This window comes from Triturus cristatus, chromosome 6 (assembly GCF_964204655.1).
Source record: "Triturus cristatus chromosome 6, aTriCri1.1, whole genome shotgun sequence".
NCBI classification, from domain to species: domain Eukaryota; kingdom Metazoa; phylum Chordata; class Amphibia; order Caudata; family Salamandridae; genus Triturus; species Triturus cristatus.
Window position 1 is genome coordinate 21,626,930 of NC_140589.1, and position 23,318 is coordinate 21,650,247.

Below are 23,318 nucleotides of genomic sequence, written 5' to 3' on the forward strand. Positions count from 1 at the left end.
CCAGGGCTCTGTTAGCTGGTACCGGGTATACCGGTGCGGTCATGTCTCTCCCTTTAGGAGGGTGGGATCAAACTCCCGCACCAGTTAACACCAAACATGACAGGTTTTCGTGCAGCCGTCCCAAAGTTAGCATTTACTGTTTGGTTATAATGCATTTAAGAGTATATCGTTTGGCTGCATCACAAACCACCCCGGAATAAAGGTTCCAAAGGCTGTAGAGGAGCTTTGCTCATGCATGGGCACCCTCTCACACAAAACCCATCACCCTGCCTTCAGGATTAGTAAGACCTGCCATAGGGGTGACTGATAGGTTTATAGGTGCTGTGATATGGAGAGATATAGTGACCCTATATCTCAGTAAGGGGTGCATGCACCACCTTACACAGGCTGCAGTAGAAGTCCTGTGGTGTCATTTTGGAAGGCTTCCCAGGGGTGGTATAATACATGCTGCAGCCCCTGGTAGGCCTCTGGGGTACCTATGCCCTGGGTACATAGTATACCATATACTAGGGTCTTAAAAGGGTACCCCAGAATCCAATCTGGTTATCAGTTTAAAGGGGAAAGCAGATAGGCCGGGGTCCAGAATAGCAGAATCCCAGCCAAACTAAGTCAAAAACCAGCAAAACACCAGAAAAAAAAGTGGGGGCAACCATGCAAGTCAGATTCCACCTTCCTACAATTACCGCTCCAGAAATTGCACCAAGTGTCGATTTTTAAAAACTGTAAAAATTACTAACTCGAAACGCACTTACCCGATTTTGATGATCTTGGTGCCTAAAGTTATATAAAGATAAGTGTTATTTTTATAAATTGGGGTGGATCTGCTTATTGAGTTGTGCGCATCATTTATTGACTCTGTGTGTGTGTATGCAGCTGATGTATAACACTCCTCTCTGATAAGCCTAAGGCTGCTCGACTACACTGAGAGAGCACCCTGGCTTTGCTAGCGCCAGCCCCTGTCCAGTTATAAGGGATACCTGGACTCTGCACAGTATACCTCTGTCCAGTTATAAGGGACACCTGGACTCTGCACAGTATACCTCTTTTTGGTATACTATATAAAGAGCCAGCTTCCTACTGAAGGTACACAGAAATGGGGGGGAAAGTTAGGAGCAACCAGTAAAAACAAGGGAAAAGTAAGGAGAAAGCACACAAAAGATGGAAAAAAGCAAGGCGAAAGCAGTGAGAACAAGGGAAAAGCAAGGAGATGGGACAAAAAACAAAGGAAAAGGCAAGGAGGAAGCAGAGAAGATGAGGAAAAAGCTAAGAGAAGCCTCACAAAAAACGGGAGGAAAGCATGGAGAAAACAGTGGGAACAAGGGAAAAGCAAGGAGGCACTCAAAGAAACGGATAAAAAAGCAGGAGAAACCAGTGAGAACGAGGGAAATGCAAAAAGACATTCACAAAACGGGGGGGGGAAACCAAGGAGAAGAAAGGAGCAAGAGCGATGCTGCCACTTGGAGAGCTAGGCCTGTGACCTGCTCAATGGCGTCGCACTGTGCCCTCCATTAAGTAGGTCCGGGGAGGATTGAGGGGTGCTGGGAGGCGGTGGAGGGTTACTAGGCAGGCGGGAGCAGCAGTGAGGGAAAAGGAAAGGAGAAAGCTGTGAAAATGAGGTAAAAGTAAGAAGTCGCACAAAAAAATGGAGGAAAAGCGAGAAGAAAGCCGTGACAACGAAGGGAAGGCGAGGAGGCAAAAAAAGGGGAAAAGGCTAGGAGCAGGCTGCAAAAAGGAGGGAAAAGCAAGGAGGAGGCACACTAAATTGGGGGGAAAGCAGTGAAAATGAAGGGAAAGCAAGGAGAAGACACTCAAAAAACGAAGAAGCTAGGAGAAAGCAGTAAAAACAAAATCGGGAAAAGCTAGGAGAAGGCAGTGAAAATGAGGGGAAAGCAAGAAGGCACTCAGAAAAACAGGAAAAAGCATGGAGAAGGCAGTGAAAACGAGGGGATAGCAAAGAGGAGGCACCCAAAAACGGGAGTAGCAAGGAGAAAGCAGTGCAAAGGAGGTAAAAGCAAGGAGAAGGTAGTGAGAATGGGGGAAATGCGAGGAGAAAGTACTCAAAAACAAGGCAAACTGAGTTAAGTACAGCCCTTTTACCGCTTGGCTCTCAGTGGCAGTGATGAAGCACAACCACAGGCTTATCAGGGAGGTAGTGTGGGGAGATCAGGCTCGGAACTGAACAATAAACAGCTGCTCAACTCAGCACTTTCCTTCATAAAAGAAAGTACTTTACTGGGAAGCTTTGCATGCCAATAGGGAGTTCTGCCATGTTGAAACAGGCAGAATGGAGGTTTCTGGGTTAGCTAGATGTCACACTTCACAGGAAGTGGTCATCGGGAGGGAAGGAATTTAGTAACCCATTGGATACTGACTGCGTCCTACCCTGAGGGCGTTTTCTGGAAATAAAAAGGGTGCACATGGCACCCAGAAGTCCTTTTGTTGGACTGGAGATGAGGACCGAAGGACTGCCCTGCTGCACCAAGGACCGATATGGCTGCACCGGCTGAACCTGGTTCCTAGCAAAGGAGAAGGGACTGTCCCTGTTGTGTTTGCTCATGTAGAATTTGACTCCTGAGCTCAGCCGAAGCAAGAGACCCCAAGGGTCAGCTGGCTGACCTCATGTTCGCAACACAGGGTCACAACAGCTGAAGAAGCCTGCTGGGTGAAGTTGGTAGCCCAGATATTCGAATCACCGCCAATCGCGTCTGTGTAGTACCGGAGGTCAAGACCTGATGCGTAAAAGTTGCCCCGAGTCTGCTAAACACTGTAGAATGGTCAGGAAGGACCGAGCGTCTCTCCACCCTGGCCCGTATTCCGTAACCCCGAACACCCGCCTACCGGCACTAGGACCCGGCAAGCCGTCTTCGGAAAAATAAACAATCCCCTCCTTGTGCTGCCCCTACAGGAATCGCTCACACAGATCACGAGAGGAGGTGGGAGTGAACCCGGAAGTGATTTCGGGAACGAGAAGAAAAGGGACCAATCAAATGACAGGCGGCGCGAAGAAGCCGGAGAAAGGAGGAAGTACACAGAGGACGAGGCGACGTAAGAGGAAAACGCGGAGTACGAAGAAGACGGGGAAACAGAAGAAACCCAAGACGAAGAGGACGAATAAGACGAGAGGTGGTGTGAGGATTGGTGGTCACCTCAGGAGGAGGCTGGAGAGCGGCCGCAACTCGGAAGGAGAGTTGCGGCGGAGCCGGTGAGTGGTTCGGGACTGGGAAAGGGAGATGAGGATGGGGTGGACAAAGAAAGGGGAGGTGGGGGAATAGTGTTGGAAAGGGAGAACGAGGGCATGCTTGAAGGTCAGGAAAACACATACTCCTCGTGCACTGACCCCTCCCTGCGAATAGACCAACAACGCTAGCGAGACGACCAGAAAGAGAAGTCGATAACCCCAGTGTGTACTGTAAATTCCCCTTCATCCTATTTACGTAGATTTCGAGGTTTCTTACCCTCACGAGTTGCACTTCCCCGCCCGGAAGACGCACATTGTCACTCCTGAGTTTGGTGAAGGAACTATCCTATCAAAATAGGCATATATTATAAAACTGACGGCTCCTTTTTCTTTTTATGCTCATGAGCCTCCGGGGGAACACCTCACCACAAGAAGAGGAACAATCAGGAGAGGGACCTACTGAACGAGACGCCCGGGCAGAGAAAGAAGAAAACTCAGAGGACGCAGAGAACTTCTCCATATCCTCAACCCCATTAAGCGCAGCCTTGAATAAAAATCGCCGATTGTCATCCTATATACAGCCTCCTCGTCTGTTTATCCGACCTGCCCTCCCACAAGAATCTTCAAAGTGCTGCTTGGTCGTCCAGAAGGCAAGATACCGGCCAAAGAAAGACTCCACTTGGTCTGCAATACCGGGCGACTAGTAGCCCAGTAGTAACTGTACTTCTGCCAGACTGGAGAGGACTTCGTGACACAGAGCCCTGTGGCCAGGACCACCTCACCAGTGCCATGGACTGAGGAGTATTCGCAGGAAGACCCCCATTGGCCGCATCGCATCTACAGCATCCATGTGCATCTTCAGCATTCTGCATCCCTTGCATCAGGACCACTTCCATAGGAATCGATCGTACTGGGGACGCATTGACCGCATCACATCTACAGCATCCATGTGCATCTTCAGCATTCTGCATCCCTTGCATCAGGACCACTTCCATAGGAATCGATCGTACTAGGGACGCATTGACCGCATCGCATCTACAGCATCCATGAGCAGCTTGAGCAGCCTGCATCCCTTGCATCAGGGCCACTTCCATAGGAATCGATCGTACTAGGAACGCATTGACCGCATCGCATCTACAGCATCCATGTGCAGCTTCAGCATTCTGCATCCCTTGCATCAGGACCACTTCCATAGGAATCAATCGTACTAGGAACGCATTGACCGCATCACATCTACAGCATCCATGAGCAGCTTTAGCAGCCTGCATCCCTTGCATCAGGACCACTTCCATAGGAATCGATCGTACTAGGAACGCATTGACCGCATCACATCTACAGCATCCATGAGCAGCTTGAGCAGCCTGCATCCCTTGCATCAGGGCCACTTCCATAGGAATCGATCGTACTAGGAACGCATTGACCGCATCGCATCTACAGCATCCATGTGCAGCTTCAGCATTCTGCATCCCTTGCATCAGGACCACTTCCATAGGAATCAATCGTACTAGGAACGCATTGACTGCATCACATCTACAGCATCCATGAGCAGCTTTAGCAGCCTGCATCCCTTGCATCAGGACCACTTCCATAGGAATCGATCGTACTAGGACCGCATCACATCTACAGCATCCATGAGCAGCTTTAGCAGCCTACATCCCTTGCATCAGGACCACTTCCATAGGAATCGATCGTACTAGGAATGCATTGACCGCATCGCATCTACAGCATCCATGTGCATCTTCAGCATTCTGCATCCCTTGCATCAGGACCACTTCCATAGGAATCGATCGTACTAGGAACGCATTGGCCGCATCGCATCTACAGCATCCAGGAGCAGCTTTAGCAGCCTGCATCCCTTGCATCAGGACCACTTCCATAGGAATCGATCGTACTAGGAACGCATTGACCGCATCGCATCTACAGCATCCAAGAGCAGCTTTAGCAGCCTGCATCCCTTGCATCAGGACCTCTTCCATAGGAATCGATCGTACTAGGAATGCATCGACCGCATCGCATCTACAGCATCCATGTGCATCTTCAGCATTCTGCATCCCTTGCATCAGGACCACTTCCATAGGAATCGATCGTACTAGGAACGCATTGACCGCATCACATCTACAGCATCCATGAGCAGCTTCAGCAGCCTGCATCCCTTGCATCAGGACCACTTCCATAGGAATCGATCGCACTAGGAACGCATTGACCGCATCGCATCACAGCATCCATGTGCATCTTCAGCATTCTGCATCCCTTGCATCAGGACCACTTCCATAGGAATCGATCGTACTAGGAACGCATTGACCGCATCGCATCTACAGCATCCATGAGCAGCTTTAGCAGCCTGCATCCCTTGCATCAGGACCACTTCCATAGGAATCGATCATACTAGGAACGCATTGACCCCATCGCATCTACAGCATCCATGAGCAGCTTTAGCAGCCTGCATCCCTTGCATCAGGACCACTTCCATAGGAATCGATCGTACTAGGGACGCATTGACCGCATCACATCTACAGCATCCATGAGCAGCTTTAGCAGCCTGCATCCCTTGCATCAGGACCACTTCCATAGGAATCGATCGTACTAGGAACGCATTGACCGCATTGCATCTACAGCATCCATGAGCAGCTTCAGCATTCTGCATCCCTTGCATCAGGACCACTTCCATAGGAATCGATCGTACTAGGGACGCATTGACCGCATCGCATCTACAGCATCCATGAGCATCTTCAGCATTCTGCATCCCTTGCATCAGCACCACTTCCTGTCTATAGCAAGGTGATACATCACCTGGGAATCACTGACTGGTGCTTTTCCGGAGGCAACTGATTCTGAGAGACTTCCTGGTCCCCCTGGCTGGCTCCTTGCCAGAGTTGGTCGCCTAAAGTAACTCGAAGTAATCGCACTGATACTTACGAAAGCTTTTTTTTAAGAAACATTTCCAAGTATACAATTAGTTGAATATGGCAATGTTTGTTCACTGTTAAGCAAAAAGTGCATATTTACTGTACCTTGTAAATGCTGAATCTTATTTTACATTGTGGTGTCTAAAAACTACATAAAAATGCCAACTGTTTTAATAAATGGGTGTTGGATTTCCTTGGTGTATTGTCAATTCTTCAGTTGTTTTGGTGCTGTTTAAACGCTTTACACATATTGCTTTGTGTAAACCTCGCTGTTCCAAGCCACCGCTACCCAAGGCTGCACAAAGGGGTTCCCAACCGTATTCTACTGGTCCTAAAGGGGCAGCTAAGCGTATTAGACGCTGGTCGCACAGGCACACCCTACAATGCACCCCAAGATCTCACAGCTCTGTATTATGTTCAGATGTTTGACTGTCAATGAAGGCCCTGCAATGAGGTCGGTCATGTTGCTTGCAGTCCTTGTTCTGCCTCTTGGCTCTCTTCAGTGAGGTCTTATAGAGCCACAGAAGGTGGAAAGCGTCAGTGCGATTAGATTGTTGTGCTCGGTTTTCCTGTGAAAAGAACTGGTGTTCTCCGGCGACTGCCCATGCAAGGCCCAAAGGAATAGGAAGGCTTGCTGAATTCCTAAGGGGACCGCCTCTGTTTTCTATCCTTTTTAAGACTGATTCTTATCTGGCAAAATTGTCTCATTTATAGCTTCTTTTTCATGTTAGTTCGGGTGCAGCAGGTTGTGCTTAAGCTGCAATAGGTTCATTTGTGTTTTTTCTGAATCTGATATATTTTTTTTTTAATGGAGTGGAACATTTTTTAATTTGGCAGATTGACTGGTGATAGGCTGCAGTTTGTGTTCTCGGCAGCTCCTCGAGGCCTGCCCAGTTCACCATTCTTTGCCTACTGGGTACAGTTCTACATGTGTGGGAGTGTTCCAGTGTGCCTGGCCGGGCAATGGTAATGTCTATTGCTTCATACAATGCAGAACCAGGATCACAAGTAAATGACTTTACTTGATTCCGTTGTTAAACCGGTGCCTTTCAGTGGTAACCCCAGGAGCTTGCAGTTCTACCGTTATGGGCACAGCTCTACAAATACATCTCAGTAATGAGCTGCAGTAACTAGCCTGGTATGGTGTCACTGTGAGGCTGCTCTAGTGTACCTCGCCCCTGTGCCAGCTCGGGGTGGCACCTTATACTAACCCATCAGACCGGAGAATCAGCTGTTACTGGGAGGATCCAAAGCTCTGTCAGTTCACCTCTTGACTGGCCAAACCCACCTGCAGAGCTCCGCCAACGCACATTTAGTGTAGAGTAGGACTCTCCTCCGAAGGGCGTCTTGATATTCAGGCTGACTAGTCCAGTTTTAGGGGTGGGACCAAACCCTCTCCATAAAGACGCTGCCTCCAGTGCCGCAATATTGACGGTTACGCGTCTGACAGGCCTCGCTTCCTGGGAAGCCAGTGCCCTGGGGATTGTTAAACGGGAAAAAAAAGAGGATGGTGGAGACTCGTTTTGCGATATTGGCTCTACTTCTCGCTAAGCGCAATATTACACTACACTGGCGCTCTTCTAACGGCCCCCCGATAGCGGCCTGGATGGGGGCAGTCCAAAAATGGGGAGCAGCCGAAGAGGAGCTGTCAGGCTCGAGGAGGCGCGGGGCGCGCGGAGACGTCCCATATCCATGGAGGGGGTCGATGCATCTCCATAGCTTCAAACAGACACATAATACCCCCACGAAGTCCCCAGCAGTCGCACAAACAGAGTCCACCCCCGCAACACCCCGAGCAACACACGAACTCCCCGAGAGGGCCCCAACCCACTCCACCCCCTTCCCCCCGATTTCTTATAAGTCCCGGTGGGAAAGTGATTTCCAGTGCCAATAGACCAGCAGCTACCAATGCCCTCCATCCCAGACCCCCTTATTCCCACTCCAAAGCTATTTACCCCAGTTGGGTCCAAAAAGGTAAACTCTTTACAGCCAATCTTCAGAGTAATCGGCTCCACTGAAGAGACCTCGGTAACTAACAAGCAGGAAGGGGACCCAGTCTCACCAGGCACCCATACACGAACACACACGCGATGCCTACCAGAGCGACAATGGACCCTGATGTACTTCTATATTAATGATAATGTGACTAGATGAATGTTTCATGACTGTCAAAGATACTATGCAATGTATACTCTGTAAGCACATGGAAAAATGAATACAAAAAGACACTGCCTCCAGCATTTGAGTCCTATGATGCTTCCGAGATTGTACCTCCGGAGTTACTGATCCATATGTTAAAAAGGGAATAACTTTAGCTCTGCATGCCAAGATTACTGCTTCATATGAAAGATCTTCCTGCGGATATTGAGAATGTCCCCAAACTCTTTTTTGCTTCGTTCTAGGTGTACATATGTGCCCAGGTGGCATTGGGAATGGAACACCTGTCAAACAGTAGGTTTGTTCACAAAGACTTGGCAGCGAGAAATTGTCTGATAAGTGCCCATCGACAGGTCAAGGTGTCCGCCCTTAGCCTCAGCAAGGATGTGTACAACAGGTAAGTAAAAGCGATCAGATACAACATTCCATGTGTTGTATGAGTCTTAACGAATAGATATATTCTCTTGTGGCTGTTTGCAAGAATGGATCTTCAAGATATGAAAGCTGCTTCAGGCCTGCTTGTTTCCTGTAGTGAATGACACTGCAAGCCCACACAACATGCTCCACATTTCAACATATCTGTTTGGCTGCCATTTCATAAGGGGGGGACTTGCAGTTAAAAGCAGCTGGTTTATACCTCGAGGGCAAAGGCCTGTTCCTAGAATGTGTGGCTGGAGATCCATGTGCCATGCTTGCTCCTGCCATGCAGGGAGGTTTTTACCTGTCCCTTCGATGGGAAGTGTGCCTACGGACCATCACTGGTGCGCTTGCCCTTCCTTGAGGGTGGCATGTGAGTTAGGTGTGAGACAAAGGGGACTAGGAGTCTGCCCAAGACGTTGTATAGATTCAAGTGCCGTCAATATTCCTGCGTCTAGTGGTTGGGTCGAAATTTCAGCATTCATTTTCTGTGGAAGAAGTGTTTTCTGGTGACAATTGGCATTGTCCCAGGGACTGATTCGTGTGAAATGATCACCCCAGAAAAAAAAACGCTGGTGAGATGCCATGGCAAACCTTTTTCACAAAATAATGTGTAAATTAAGAAAAAAAGTAGAAATACATGCGATAATATTGTGGAGTGAGTGAAAAGTATTTTACCTATCTTTACAAGAGTTTTTATTGTAAAGGGCCCTGCATTGAAACACTTTATGATAACCTGAATTGAATCGCGTTTACTACAACCACCCCACCTCTGCTCTCCCCCCAAAAAATCATGAATCTCAAAACGTGTCTTGCATAGGGAAAGAAACACTACTTATGTTTTCTACAGATTTTACTGTGAATATTGTATTCCACAGATATTACTGTAATCTTTTAATGAATGCAAGACTGTTATTTATTCTGAAAATTAAAATGCAATTATCTTACCTTATAAATGTGATCACTGCTCCTATGACCAATCTGTACTGAGCTGACAAAGGTGCCTCATTGCAAACACCAGCCGTCTGTATACTGTAGGAGTCTGGCTCTGTATATGATACTGCCACTCGGTGGTTATACCGTGCACAGAGTCCAGGGGTTCCCCAAAAGTGTACAGCGCTCAATGCAAAACCCAAAGTGCTCTAAGTGGTAGTGTGGGCGAGCAGCCTTTGGCCTAACACAAAGTGTTAGACATTTATTGCACAACAGTGATCATAATGGATGCACGACTCAAGAAGGAGATCTACACCAATTTTCGAAAATTATACTTCGTACTTTATTTTAAGAACCAGGTCTTCAGAATCCGTTAGGTAAGTTTAAAAATACTTTTCACTTAGAAATATCGACACTTGGAAACTTTTTTCACACAGTCCAGTGTTATCCTAGGGGGAAACAATATTGCGGTTAGACAGGTAAGCGTTCAACTTACAATCTAAGTCTTTGGAGCCAAACGTCAGCAAGGGCCAGAGGTCAGGTAAGTACCAGAACTGCACCACCAGTGGAATGGGCGGCCAGGTGCAGATTTCAAAATCTGAGTTAGAGCCAATGCTTGGGGTGCCTGGAGACACACTGCTAGCAGGTAAGTAGATGGTTGCAGGGGCCGAGCTTTGGGGGTTAGCACCAGCAAAGCACCAAACATACGCTACCAGCCTGGCTAAAGAGGGGTGATGCCCCAAAACCAGTCCCTGGCTTGGCAGTTCAGGTTGGACTTTCCCATGAGGATCAGGGTCAAGACTGATTTGCATATGGCTGGGTCCAAACTGGGGTAGCGTAGTGGGCAAAAGAACGATGGATTTAACCCAGATCTTTTGACTGGGGGAGAATGTTTGCATTGTCAGCCTTCCGGCCATCATTTGTTTGCTGTAAAACATTCTTGGAATCTGAAGCAAGATCCGTGCAGCAGCATTCTGAACCACCTGCAGCCGATGGCTGGGTCCAAACTGGGGTAGCATGGTTAGAAAAAGAACGAAGGATTAAACCCACATCTTTGTGACTGGGGGTGAATGTTTACATTGTTCAGCATTCCATCCATCAATTGTTTCTTTTGCTTTTTCCCAATATTTTAGAGGAACATCTGCTTATGCAGATATGCCCTCGCCTGTAGTATAGTGCACCCTGCCTTAGGGCTGTGAGGCCTGCTAAAGGGGTTGTGAGAAAGTGCCATCTTTCTTGCATGGTATGCCCCCACTTTTTGCTGAATTGCTGAATGTACTTTGACTGACTGTACCCTGGACTCCTGCCAATCAGGTGCCCAGGGCCTATGTTCCTTCCCTAAAAACACAAAACCCAAATTGGCAAACCCTGGCCCCATGTTAGCCCCTGGTAAATGGTACCCTAGGTACCCAGGGCCTTGTGACCAGGGAAGGCCTCTAAGAGCTACAGCACTCATTGTGCCACCCTTAGAGGCCCTGTACCCTTACACCCACACACTGCCCTTGCAGGCTGGGTGTCTGGGTGCAAGACAAAACAAAGAGTCGACATGGCACACATCCCTGTGTGCCATGCCCACAACCTACACTGCCCTGGCATACATCATCCACCCCTCTAGCTGGGTGCCCTATGCCAGTGATGTGGGCACAGGAGCTTGAGCCCTGTGCCCCTACAGTACCCAGGTCCATTCCTGGGCACTGTTAGTGCAGTGCTGCCCTTTAAGACTACATGGTGCTGAGAGCTCGTCAAACACGAACTCCACAGCACCATAAAGGCAGCACTGAAGACTGAAGTTTGGTATCAAACTTCTCAGCACATTAAACCCACACTGATGCCAGTGTGGGATTTAATGTACCAAGCACCCCAGAGGGCATCTTAGAGATGCCCCCTTAAACCTAACCTACAATCCACGTCTGCTCTGAGGCTGCCTAGGCTGCCACACAGCAGATATGTTGCTGGACCCCTGGGTAGGAGAGCCCCTGCTCTCCTGGGCCTGCAACAATGCACATCCTGGGCGAGGTGCTAAATCTCCTCCCCCAGGATGGGCAGGAGGAAGCTTCAAAAGCATGCCGCCTCTGTGAGCTTCCCCAGGCCTCTGCAACCCCCCACTCTGGCGGGAAGCTTGGCCGGAAACCCCAAATAAGGACAAGGGATGTGCCAGCCTGCCAACCCCACCCCTCAGGTGGGGGAGGCGAGGTGAAGCACATCTCCGGGCTCCCGCCATCTTGAAGATGGGAAGCCCTACCCTATCAGGACTAGGCTACTGCCCCCCTCCCACAGGAGAGAGGCAGGATAGGGTGTGTACCCACCCCAGGACAAGGACCCATTGGTCCCTGCCCTTCACCTACCTGTAACGCCCCTAAATCTAGTATTTAGGGGCACCCTGAACCTTCCTTCCCCAGATTCCGAAATCCGAAGAAGAGCAAGAAGAAAGAAGACCTGCCCTGCAGCTGCTAAGAAGAGGAAGACACCAACTGCTTTGGCCCTAGCCCTACCGGCCTGTCGACCCTCGAACCTGCTCCTGCTCCAACCCGGCACCTCTTTCGGCCAGCAACCTCACAAACCCCGGAGGACCTGGCTACCTTTTGACTCTAAGCCCCCTGGGACTCCCATGAGTAGAGGCTCTACTCAAAACCTATTTCTAATCCCTTGCAGCAGCCCGGAACTGCGAACCCAGCACACTCTGCACCAGCCAAGCCTGGCCTGTGCCGGAATGAACAAAGACCACGAGGACGACCCCATGGCGACTGTGACCCCGAGTCCGGCACCCAAGGACCTCCCTCGACACTCCTGAAGAAGCCTGCAGCCTCAGAACCAGGTGCCCCCTCCCCCCCCCCAACCGCGATCAACAGAGGGTAAGATTCCCGACACCAAAAGGCGCCCGTGGCCCGTGGCCCCCTGTGCCCAATCCCGGGGTACCTACCTATCCTCCAACTACCCAACTTACCTCTCGAAGTGGTGGTTGCACCTGAAGAATCTTCGTCCCCGAGCTTGCAGTCTTTTTCTAAACCAGAGATTTCCCATTGCAATCAATTGAGCGCCCGAAGGCTCAAAAGCACCCTGCACCCAGCCGCCCGAGTGGCCCTGGCAGTGCAACCTCTACACCTATCTACTTCCCCACCTGCCCTGAGTAAGTGACCAGGAGCCCAGCTCCCACAGCCGCGTGGCCTGCTAATCAGCAGCCACCAAACAAGGCCCCCCTACCTTTCATAGGATAACATTGGGCCTAACTCTCTCTGCACCCGGCCGCCCTTGTGCCGCTGAGGGTGAACCAACTGTACCTACCTGACCCTGGGAGACCCCTGAGTCTATGCCCAGAACCTTAACCCTGCCAGTTGAGTACTTACCTTTAAACCGATAACTCAATTTTCTTCATAGGGTAACATTGACTGGCTTTTTCCTGAAATTTCTTCTAAGTGTGGACTTTTCAAATCTTAAAATATTCACCAAAAATCAGCCGAGTAACGAAAACGAAAATACTCACCTGCTATTAGGTGAGCTCCCAGTGCTGGATCTTGGTGCCCAGCACTGACTCTGAAAAATACGTACAACTGTACTTACCAGTAACCCAATTTTCACCCATAGGAAATCATTGACTGTTTTTCTGTGAAATTTCTTGTGTGTCAATTTCTGCAATCTTTAAATATTCTTTAAAAATCGTATAATATCTGAAAACGTAATTACTTACCTATTTTGGATAAAGGTCCCAGTACTGAGTCTAGGCACCCAGTACTGGATTACAAAAGTAACGAGCACGTACTATACCTGCAACTTTAATTTTCTGCCATAGGGAATCATTGACTGTTTTCTATGAAATATTTTCTAAGTGTCAACTTTTCAAATAGCAAAATATTGTCTAAAAATCATCACAGTAATTAAGTTGACTTTTATCACTTAATTCCAAGTACTGACCCAGGACTGAATCTAGGATCCAGTCCTGGAATTCCAAAAGTAATCCTAAAAGTAATCTGTGGCAAATAACATGAAACTTGAACTCAATGCATTATTGTGTTTAGAATTGTGTTGCCTATTGCAACCACTTGTAACTTCCTACAAAAGTCAATTGCATATTGCAAAAGTATTTATATAAAGCATCTCGTTCTGAGAAAGTATATTTTAATACCTATTGTTGGTTCTAAAATAAAACAACCATATATTTTTTATATAAACCATTGGCCTAGAGTTCAGTTCTTGAGTGTGTGAGACCATTTACTGACTGAGTGTGTGCAACAAATGCTTTACACTGTCCTCTGATACTGCCTTACTGCTCGACCAAGCTACCACTTTTGAGAGTAAGGTCATACCTAACTTTGACCTCTATCAGCCTCTGGGGGACTTTGGACTCTGTACACCCTGTACCTATTAGGGAACAGTATATACAGAGCCACTTTCTCACAGCTCCTCATCAGCTGACAATGGTAAGGAGAGCACACCAAACTAGTCTTGAACAAGTAAGGCTGGTCTCTCCTCGTCGGGGACAACAGGAAAGATTACACCGAACTAGTTTTGGTCAAAGAAAGCTGGTCTCTTCTCGTCAGGGTATAGTAGGAAAGAAATTACACCAAACCAGTCTTGGACAAAGAAGGCTGGTCTCTCCTTCTCGGGGACAGTGGCAAAAAGATTAGACCGAACCAGTCTTGGACAAAGAAGGCTGGTCTCTCCTTCTCGGGGACAGTGGCAAAAAGATTAGACCAAACCAGTCTTGGACAAAGAAGGCTGGTCTCTCCTTCTCGGGGACAGTAGGAAAGAGATTACACCGAACCAGTCTTAGACAAAGAAGGCTGGTCTCTCCTTCCCAGGGGACAGTGGCAAAAAGATTAGACCGAACCAGTCTTGGACAAAGAAGGCTTGTCTCTCCCGGTCATTGGACAATAGTAAAGAGAATACACTGAACCAGTCTTAGACAAAGAAGGCTGGTCTCTCCTCATCAGGGGACAGTAGGAAAGAGATTACACCGAACCAGTCTTGGACAAAGAAGGCTGGTCTCTCCTCATCAGGGGACAGTAGGAAAGAGATTACACCGAACCAGTCTTGGACAAAGAAGGCTGGTCTCTCCTCATCAGGGGACAGTAGGAAAGAGATTACACCGAACCAGTCTTGGACAAAGAAGGCTGGTCTCCCCTCATCAGGGGACAGTAGGAAAGAGATTACACCGAACCAGTCTTAGACAAAGAAGGCTGGTCTCCCCTCATCAGGGGACAGTAGGAAAGAGATTACACCGAACCAGTCTTAGACAAAGAAGGCTGGTCTCCCCTCATCAGGGGACAGTAGGAAAGAGATTACACCATACCAGTCTTGGACAAAGAAGACTGGTCTCTCATCGTCAGGGGACATTGAGAAGGAGATTACACCGAACGAGGACAAAACTCAGGGAAGGGCATGCCACCACACTAAACGGGGTTTCAGCAACATGATTTTGAAATTTGGCCTCTTAGAACACCGAAAATCCATAAAAGGGTACACCATCTATTTGGAATGTCCCTCAAGATATTCAAAGTGGCATGGAGGGCAGAGGCTGGGATTTTGTATATGACCTAGTCTTGTCTGTTGCTACAACGGCTTAGGACAATATGTCCTAATTGTAGTGCATGCCTCACCGACATGAGCAAACTGAGGTTACCACAGGACCCACAGGTATGTCTGTGGGGCACTGACTGGTCTTTGAATAACGCGCCTAAAACCTGCTGATACAGATTGTAAATCCTTATCGTACTCCCATGTAGTGCTGAACTGTAATGAAGAGTTCTGTATTATCTATTAATTTCTGTGGGTGTGCTGGTCAGATGGATCACAAAAAACAACAATGTTCTGCTAGTAAAATGTCAACACGTTACCTTTTTCGAACGTCTACCAGGCATGGTCTTCGATTCTTATGCTTTGTAGTGCCTTCAAGGCTTCAGATGCTTCAGAGCACTTTACAGAAGTAGGAAATGACCAGACACACCTGGTAACTCAGTGATGCAGTGAATAACCAAACAGCTGCCTTATAGGTGAGCCAATTACAGCAATGCAGTGTGTTCAGAGTTGGAAATCACTTAGTAGATTGCGCCTATGTATGGACTTTGTTAGTCTCCCACATTTTAAAATACATCTTTACAGTATTTATAGAATATGATTGGAAATGACGTACTAGGTTGCATATGTTCAGTGACAGACGGGCTCACAAGTAATATGAAATGACAACCAAATATGAGCTTGCATAACTCTCAAGTGGTGATGTAAATAATGTTTCACAGACGTTAAGTGCTAGTAGCACAATGTTGACTAAAGTCTTTTTTTAATTTTATTTTTCATTTTAAGAGTTGGATGAGGGATTTGCACAGATATGGGGCACTTTCTTGGATGAATTGATCCAAAGTTTACAAATGCGTGCCTGCATGGTGAGTGAGACTGAGTGCAGAGGAGGTTGATGTAGGGATTAGAACAGCATGGATGGACCTGAAAGACTCAAAGCATGTTCACATCGTGATGGAGGATCAGCTTGTGGTGATGTTTTGACGTTCTTGCCATTATATTTGTTGTTTTATTCTTTAGCGAATACTATCACTTCCGCCAAGCCTGGATACCCCTTCGCTGGATGCCACCAGAAGCCGTGCTAGAGGATGATTTCTCCACGAAGTCCGACTTGTGGTCCTTTGGAGTCTTGATGTGGGAGGTGTTCACACATGGGGAGCTACCACACTCCAAGTTGGCGGATGACGAGGTGCTGTCAGGTATGTATTACAAGGACACATTCAAGTACATTTTCTTTTGTGTTGCTCTTTGGAAGCATAGTGTAAGATTTGCTTGTACAATTAATTGCTGACTACTTTAGTTGGAACCTGAGGCAGACCGAGGATGTAAAGTTGATTTTGTTATCCTTGTGAGATTATTTTTCACTTGGTGAGTCTATGCTGGAAACTCTTTTCGTCTGTGATCATGTTCTCATTTCAAAATAACAAAGACCTATTGGTCTTTGAATTATTGTTTCATGACCAATTGTGGATTACACTGAATACAATCAGTCAAGATGATTTTTCTGCTCAGCGGGGAAACACTAATCTGCATATAATAGTTCTGCCCTGTAGAACACCAACCCACAGAGTGTTCCTTCAAACGTTTTTTAGAGAATTCTAGTTTTGTGTACTTGACTTCTTTTGGAAATCTCTTCCCTGTGAAAAAACGTTGTCAGGGTAAGATTTTTTATCTCTCCATACTGCCTCTCCAAGCCACTATATTGTTTCATTTCTAAATGAAAGCAAGAAAAGCAATAGCAGCCTGGGTCTTTCTCTTCCTTCACTGTGACACTGAGAGGCTGTCTAATGCACCTGAAAATGGTGTGTAAGAGAAAGGGTTGTGTAGTTCCTACAAGTCTATACAAGATCTGCGCATTTAGACAACATAAACTAAGGGATTGGTGTCCACACTGATTCCAGACACCCCCAAAAGATATGTTTTGTCTGTGGACCAGCTTGCTCACAGTGCCACTATAAGCCCCACAACCTTACCAAGGTTGTGGGGCTATCGAACATGACAACCCTGTCCCCTCAGGGATCATGGCAACAGTATAGTACTTTTTGCCCAGCCACTTTCTCACAACTCGTGCTCAATTAGTCTCAGAAAAATGCACAGAATAAACGGTGGGGACATGTTCAATAACCATTTATTGAACCAGCGGCATTCTAGTGTGCTGCAACAGCCGTGAGACAGAAACAGATATATAGTTACAAGCGCCAATATAGTAAATAAAAGGTAGAATTCTACCATAGATGCTAAAACAGTGAATATATACAGCCATATAAGTACATTACAGTAAAAATGTGCACTCCTACCATGCTAACCCTAACTAGATGTACCTAGCATGTATGTAGGTAGGTGTATAGCTAAGAATCCACCTAGGAAAGAGCCAACCCCATTACCTGATGTGAGAGAGCGCGGGACCCCGTCTTCGAGATGGACACCCCGCGAGGGATGTCAGACCACTGCGTTGCTGGAGTATCTGTGTGCAGGGACCTCAGCGTCTCGTGTCAGCATGAAAGTCTTTCTCCTCTGGTCTGCCCAGCAAAGATGCAGTGCTTATATACCCAAAAGGTACCCTTGGGGCATTCCATAGATGTTATTGTCTTGTGGGCATGTCGGCCAAGGATGACGATGGTGATGACCCTTCTACACAGTTACTATACAGAAGATGGTAATCCTGCTGTGATACTGAGAATCCTCATGCATAATAAATGAGGCTAGTTTTCGGAGGAAACCACACAACATTTATGCAGCACCTAACTAGATAAAAGGTCAGTACTAAACAGTTAGGACAAATATAGGTAAAAGGTTGTGTAACTACCTAGGCCTATTTTAGGGTATATTTGGTTTCATAACAAAAGGAACCAGAAACATGTGTCTTTGTTTAGTAAAAGGACAAGAAGGGGGACCACCGCTGTGAAAGACGTAGCTTGAGTCCACTCTGATACCCCATGGCTTCCTCAGAGATGCTACTGTGGTGCTGCTGCAAGGCCCCTCTGTCTGCTGGTTGAAGGTTCTCCATCGTGCGATCTTCCCGGGGTCCACGCTGAATCTCCCCCCGCCCTCCCCCCCCCCCCCCCTCCCCATGGCTTCCTCAGAGGTTCTACTGTGGTGCTGCTGCAACTCCCCTCTGTCTGCTGGTTGAAGGTTCTCCGTCCTGCGATCTTCCCAGAGTCCACGCTGATTCCCCCCCATGGCTTCCTCAGAGGTTCTACTGTGGTGCTGCTGCAAGTCCCCTCTGTCTGCTGGTTGAAGGTTCTCCATCCTGCGATCTGACTGGGGTCCACGCTGATCCCCCATGGCTTCCTCAGAGGTTCTACTGTGGTGCTGCTGCAAGGCCCACTGTCTGCTGGTTGAAGGTTCTCCGTCCTGCGATCTTCCCAGAGTCCACGCTGATTCCCCCATGGCTTCCTCCGCGGTTCTACTGTGGTGCTGCTGCAAGTCCCCTCTGTCTGCTGGTTGAAGGTTCTCCGTCCTGCGATCTTCCCGGAGTCCACGCTGATTCCCCCATGGCTTCCTCCGCGGTTCTACTGTGGTGCTGCTGCAAGTCCCCTCTGTCTGCTGGTTGAAGGTTCTCCATCCTGCGATCTGACCGGGGTCCACGCTGATCCCCCATGGCTTCCTCAGAGGTTCTACTGTGGTGCTGCTGCAAGGCCCCTCTGTCTGTTGGTTGAAGGTTCTCCATCCTGCGATCTGACCGGGGTCCACGCTGATTCCCCCATGGCTTCCTCAGAGGTTCTACTGTGGTGCTGCTGCAAGGCCCCTCTGTCTGCTGGTTGAAGGTTCTCCATCCTGCGATCTGACCGGGGTCCACGCTTATCCTCTGATGAAAAATGTACTTTGTTAGTAGTTTTTTTTAAGACCAAGATCTTCGCAATAAGGTAGGTATGTATTTAAATAGAACTACATTTTATTTTCAAAAGTTGACGCTTAGAACAATTTCTGAACAGTTCAATGTTATCCTATTAGGAAAGTAATATTGTGGTTAAACAGGAAAGTATCACACAGTTCAGTGTTCGGGCCCAAAGCTCTGCAAGGGGCAAGGGTCAGGTGAGTACCAGGACTGACCAGCAGCGATACATGGACGGGTGAGTTCGACCCAATGCTTTTCAAAGGACACTGGGGGTGCATGGAGCTGCACTGCTTCGAGTAAGTAGATCAGTTGCAGAGGCCAAGCATTTGGGAGGGAGGTGAAGCACAGGGGTCGGGGGACGCCCCAAAGGTGCACCAAACATACACCCTCAGCGGCACAGGGTCAGCCAGGTGCAGGGTGCAATTTCAGCATCTGGTGCCCAGTGCTCTTCAGACAGGCTGCAGGCATGTCACCCGAGGTAGCAGGAGGAAGACCACAGACAGCAGAGGTAAGTAGAGATGTAGTGGGTTGTAGGGGCATGGTTGGTTGAGCTCACCAAGGCCCAAGGGCTTTGGGTTCAAGGGTACCTTTTGACATTTGAGTCTTCTTGCCGGTTGCGTCAGGGGGAGCCTCTGGATTCACACTACATGCGCCGTTGTGAAGGCCAAGAAAGAGCAACCAATGCTGGATTCGAGGTCCGCATCGCTGGAGGGACTATACTGGACAGGTGGGTCACTCTAATTCAAGCTGTGGGTGTCTGGTACAATGTGCGCAGTACACGCAGATCCACCTGGATCCGGAGTCCTTGTAGTTGGTTTCTTCTGGACAGGGATGCTGTCGTGGAGAGATTGGAGTCTTTTTAGGAGGCAACAGTCCTCCCGGGATTTTCAGAGGTCTCTGGCTGCAAAACAGGTCACCTGGTCGTCAAAGCTAGAGACAGGCCAGGGCTGGGGCCTATGCTGTCGTCATCTTCAGTCTCTGCAGGGAGGCCACCTTTCTTCTTAGGTCTTTGCAGATCTACTTTTTTAGCCTGGGAAAGCAGATCTAGTTTCTAGGTCTGAGGGGGCTCCTAAATACTAAAATTTGGGGTGTTTTAGGGGAGTAGCAGGTAGGGCCAATGGGCACCTTACCTGGGGTGACTACACCGTCTATTATGCTACCCTCCTGTGGGAGGAGGCATAGACCTAGCCCTGATTGGAGGAGTCTCCCCATCTTCAAGATGGCGGGGACTGAAAGATGTGCTTCACCTAGCCTCCCCCACCTTAGTGATGGAGTTGGCAGAGGGGGTCACACCTCCTATTCTCCTACGCTTTCCCACCGGTTTTGCTGCCTAAGGTGGGGGTGTATACTGGGGCTGCCTTCTGCTGCTAGCAGCAAAGGCTGGGGGGTTTCATTACAGTGGCGGCAGGCCTTTGAAGCTTCCCTTTCGAGCTCTGGACCCTCCTGGGAGGAGGTTTGACGCACCTTCCCAGGATGTGAATTATTTCTGATCCCAGAGAGCAGAGGCTCTCTACCCAGGGGTCCAGAAACATGTCTGTGTGTGGCTTGCTAACTTACGGCATTCAGTGCCCACATCAGAGTGCGTAGGTTTTCAGGGGGCACCTTCTGAGTACATGTTTTGATAAAACTTTTGATAGGAAACTCTGCTGCTCTGCGAGCCTGAGCTTGGCCGTCATCCCTAAAATCCAAAGGATGCGAAGTGGGGGTAGCTCCTTTTCATGCAGCATAGACAGGCTGTGGAATACCCTTCCCCTGCATCTGCATTCAGAGACACCACCTCACCTTTCGAAAGCAGCTCAAAACATGGTTATTCCAGAACACCAACCTATAAGCTTCCCTCACTCTTCTGCTCTTCCCCTGGTGCTGGGATGCCTTATGGTAGCTATGCGATTAAGTGTTAATAATAATAATAATAAAATCTCACACTGGCATCAGTGTGGATTTGTTACACGCAGCTGTTTGGTACCAAACGCTCCTGTGTTCAGTGAAGCCACCATGGTGCTGTGGAACTCGAGTTGCCGAGTTCCCAGTCCATGTACTCTCTATGGCTTCCCTGGCACTTACTATATTAGGGAATAGACCCTAATACTGTAGGGGCATATCTGTTCATGCAGATATGCCAACACCTGAGATATAGTGGATCCTGCCTTAGGGCTGGTAAGGCCTGCTTGAGGGGTGACTTGCCTATATCTTAGGTAGTCCTAGCTAACATGGCACACAGGCAGTGTGCCATGTCGACGTAGTAATTTTTTTTACCTCTCAGGGGCATGCCAGCTGCAGGGGCAGTGTCCTGGTCCTGGTGAGGTGATCGCAGGGGAGACACTTTAGCCTCCAGGCCCTAGGTACCCAGGGTACCACTTACTAGAGACTTAAACGGGGGCAGAAGTATGACTTGCGGACATGTTTTTAGAGAAAGAACACTGGTACTGGGAACCTGGATATCAGGACGCCAGTACATTATAGTCAAAGTTGCTTCAACAGCCAGGCAAAAAGGGTGTGGGAGGGGGGTGGGTGTTGGGGTACTGCACCAGACCCCATTTTCTCACACTGGTCCTGTCTGCCCTGGATACAGGAGACTGGTTGGTAGTGTTGGACTTGGAGGATGGATTTTCATATTCCCATCCTACCGGCCCACAGGTGTTCTCTTTGGGTCACGGTGGGCCAGGAGCATTTTCAGTTTGCAGTACTTCCTTTATGCTGTACCAGTGCCCCTCGGATGTTGACGAAAGTGATGGCAGTGGTTGCAGTACACCTTTAGAAGTTGTTTGGGCCAGTTTTTACCTCCCTCGACAACTGGCTGTTTAAGGCCAGCTCACCTCAGGCAGTCTGAGACCTCTTCCAGAAGACTGCGAACCTTCTAACATCATTGTGGTTCCCTATCAATGTGCCGAAGTCACACAACTCTTTTGCAGACGCTTCCGTTCATCAAAGGCATCCTTGATTGAGAGGAAATGTGCATTGTTTTGTGGTTGTGCGACCTCACTGTAATAATGGCACACACCTGTATTAAGTGCATTCAGGTTTGGTTGTAAAACCTTAGCTCTGTCCTGTGTAGCTGTGGCCCAGGACAGTCCGGCTTTATCAAAGGATCAAGTGTAAAGCTTTAAGTAGCACCAAAACAGTTAAATAAGAAGCAACACAAGTATGTATCCAACACCAATTTATAAACATAGCTTGTATATTTTATCTTTAAATCAACACGTTAACTGCAAAAATCCACCAGAGGGTTCCAGAGATATGACTTTTCAAAGAAGCAATAAATAGCCTCAGGGGGTCGATGTCCCCTGCAGTACGGGCGAAGTGCAGCACAAAACCCATTGTTACTGATCTCCGACTACAGCAAACCCAGCAGTTCCCATCAAGTTGCAATAATTTTCTTGTTGGGCGACTAAACTGCACTCTGAAGACTCTCCCGTGTCCATCGTACTCAGGTGGAACTTTTGAGGGTCAGGACTCGTCTCTCAGTTTGCACCTCGGCCTCCAGCGGCAGTCAGGCTTCTTGGCATTGGGCCCTGAAGGGCGCAGGCTTCTCAGCTTTTGTGGCTCTGTAGCCGGAACAGGCAGTCAGCCACCTGACTCTTGGAGTCACCTTCTCTGTTTGTGGCCCGTGGGCACTTTTTCACGAGCATTGCACCACAGGCACAGTCCTTTATTTGCTGGTCCAAGGTGCAGTCTAGTCTTTTATGCAGCCTCTCTTTGCTGGGTCCAGGGAACAGCAGGGAGTCCTTCTTCCGTCCTTTCTCCAGTACAGACATGATCTCCAGTCCGAGTGTCAGGGGTGCCACTTTAATGCCCAATACAAAGCTAGGGGATGTGGCGGCTAACTAGCCAATGGACTACCAGCTCCCCTCATGCCTCGCGATGACATCCTGCAAAATGTGACAACTAGATAACCCAGAATGCATTATTCTGCCCACCCCAATATGGCAAAACCCTTCTTTTGGTGTGGCGCTCCCAGCCAACCTAGATACAAGGATACCTGGGGCTACACTCCCCTTGAAAACCTGGTTTCTCAACTGCTTCTCCTTCTCTGCCCCAGATGCCAGCCTGTCTGCCTAACCAGAAGAGCAGCCCGTTTCTAGTGTGACTACCATTTGCCCTTCAAAGGGGGCTTCTATTTAGAAGCTTGCCTTTTGAGCTCACACTCCCACTGGTCATGCTGGCAGTAGGATGTCACACCTCTTTCCTCAGCACGTCCTTTTTCCCTCTTCCGGGTGTGGTTCTCACCTCTTCCCAGGAGAGCAAAAGGCGGTCTTGAGAACAGCAGCTTGTGTGCAGCCATAAATGGCTACTGAAAACTTTAAGCAACAAGGTGGCAACTTTCTAAAGTTGCCATTTGAACATCATTTCCATTAACTTCTACTTGAGCACCAAGCCT

At 48.4% G+C, this 23,318-nt stretch overlaps 1 protein-coding gene across 1 annotated transcript in view; it reads left to right on the forward strand.

Moving 5' to 3' along the window:
* The window catches only part of PTK7 (protein tyrosine kinase 7 (inactive)), a 632,664-nt gene that overhangs the window by 574,208 nt on the left and 35,138 nt on the right, over nt 1-23,318 (forward strand). The window contains exons 18-19 of the mRNA XM_085610156.1: nt 8,487-8,638; nt 16,123-16,301. Of these exons, the coding sequence (XP_085466282.1) occupies nt 8,487-8,638; nt 16,123-16,301 (331 nt within the window). The remainder of the gene's footprint in view (nt 1-8,486; nt 8,639-16,122; nt 16,302-23,318) is intronic.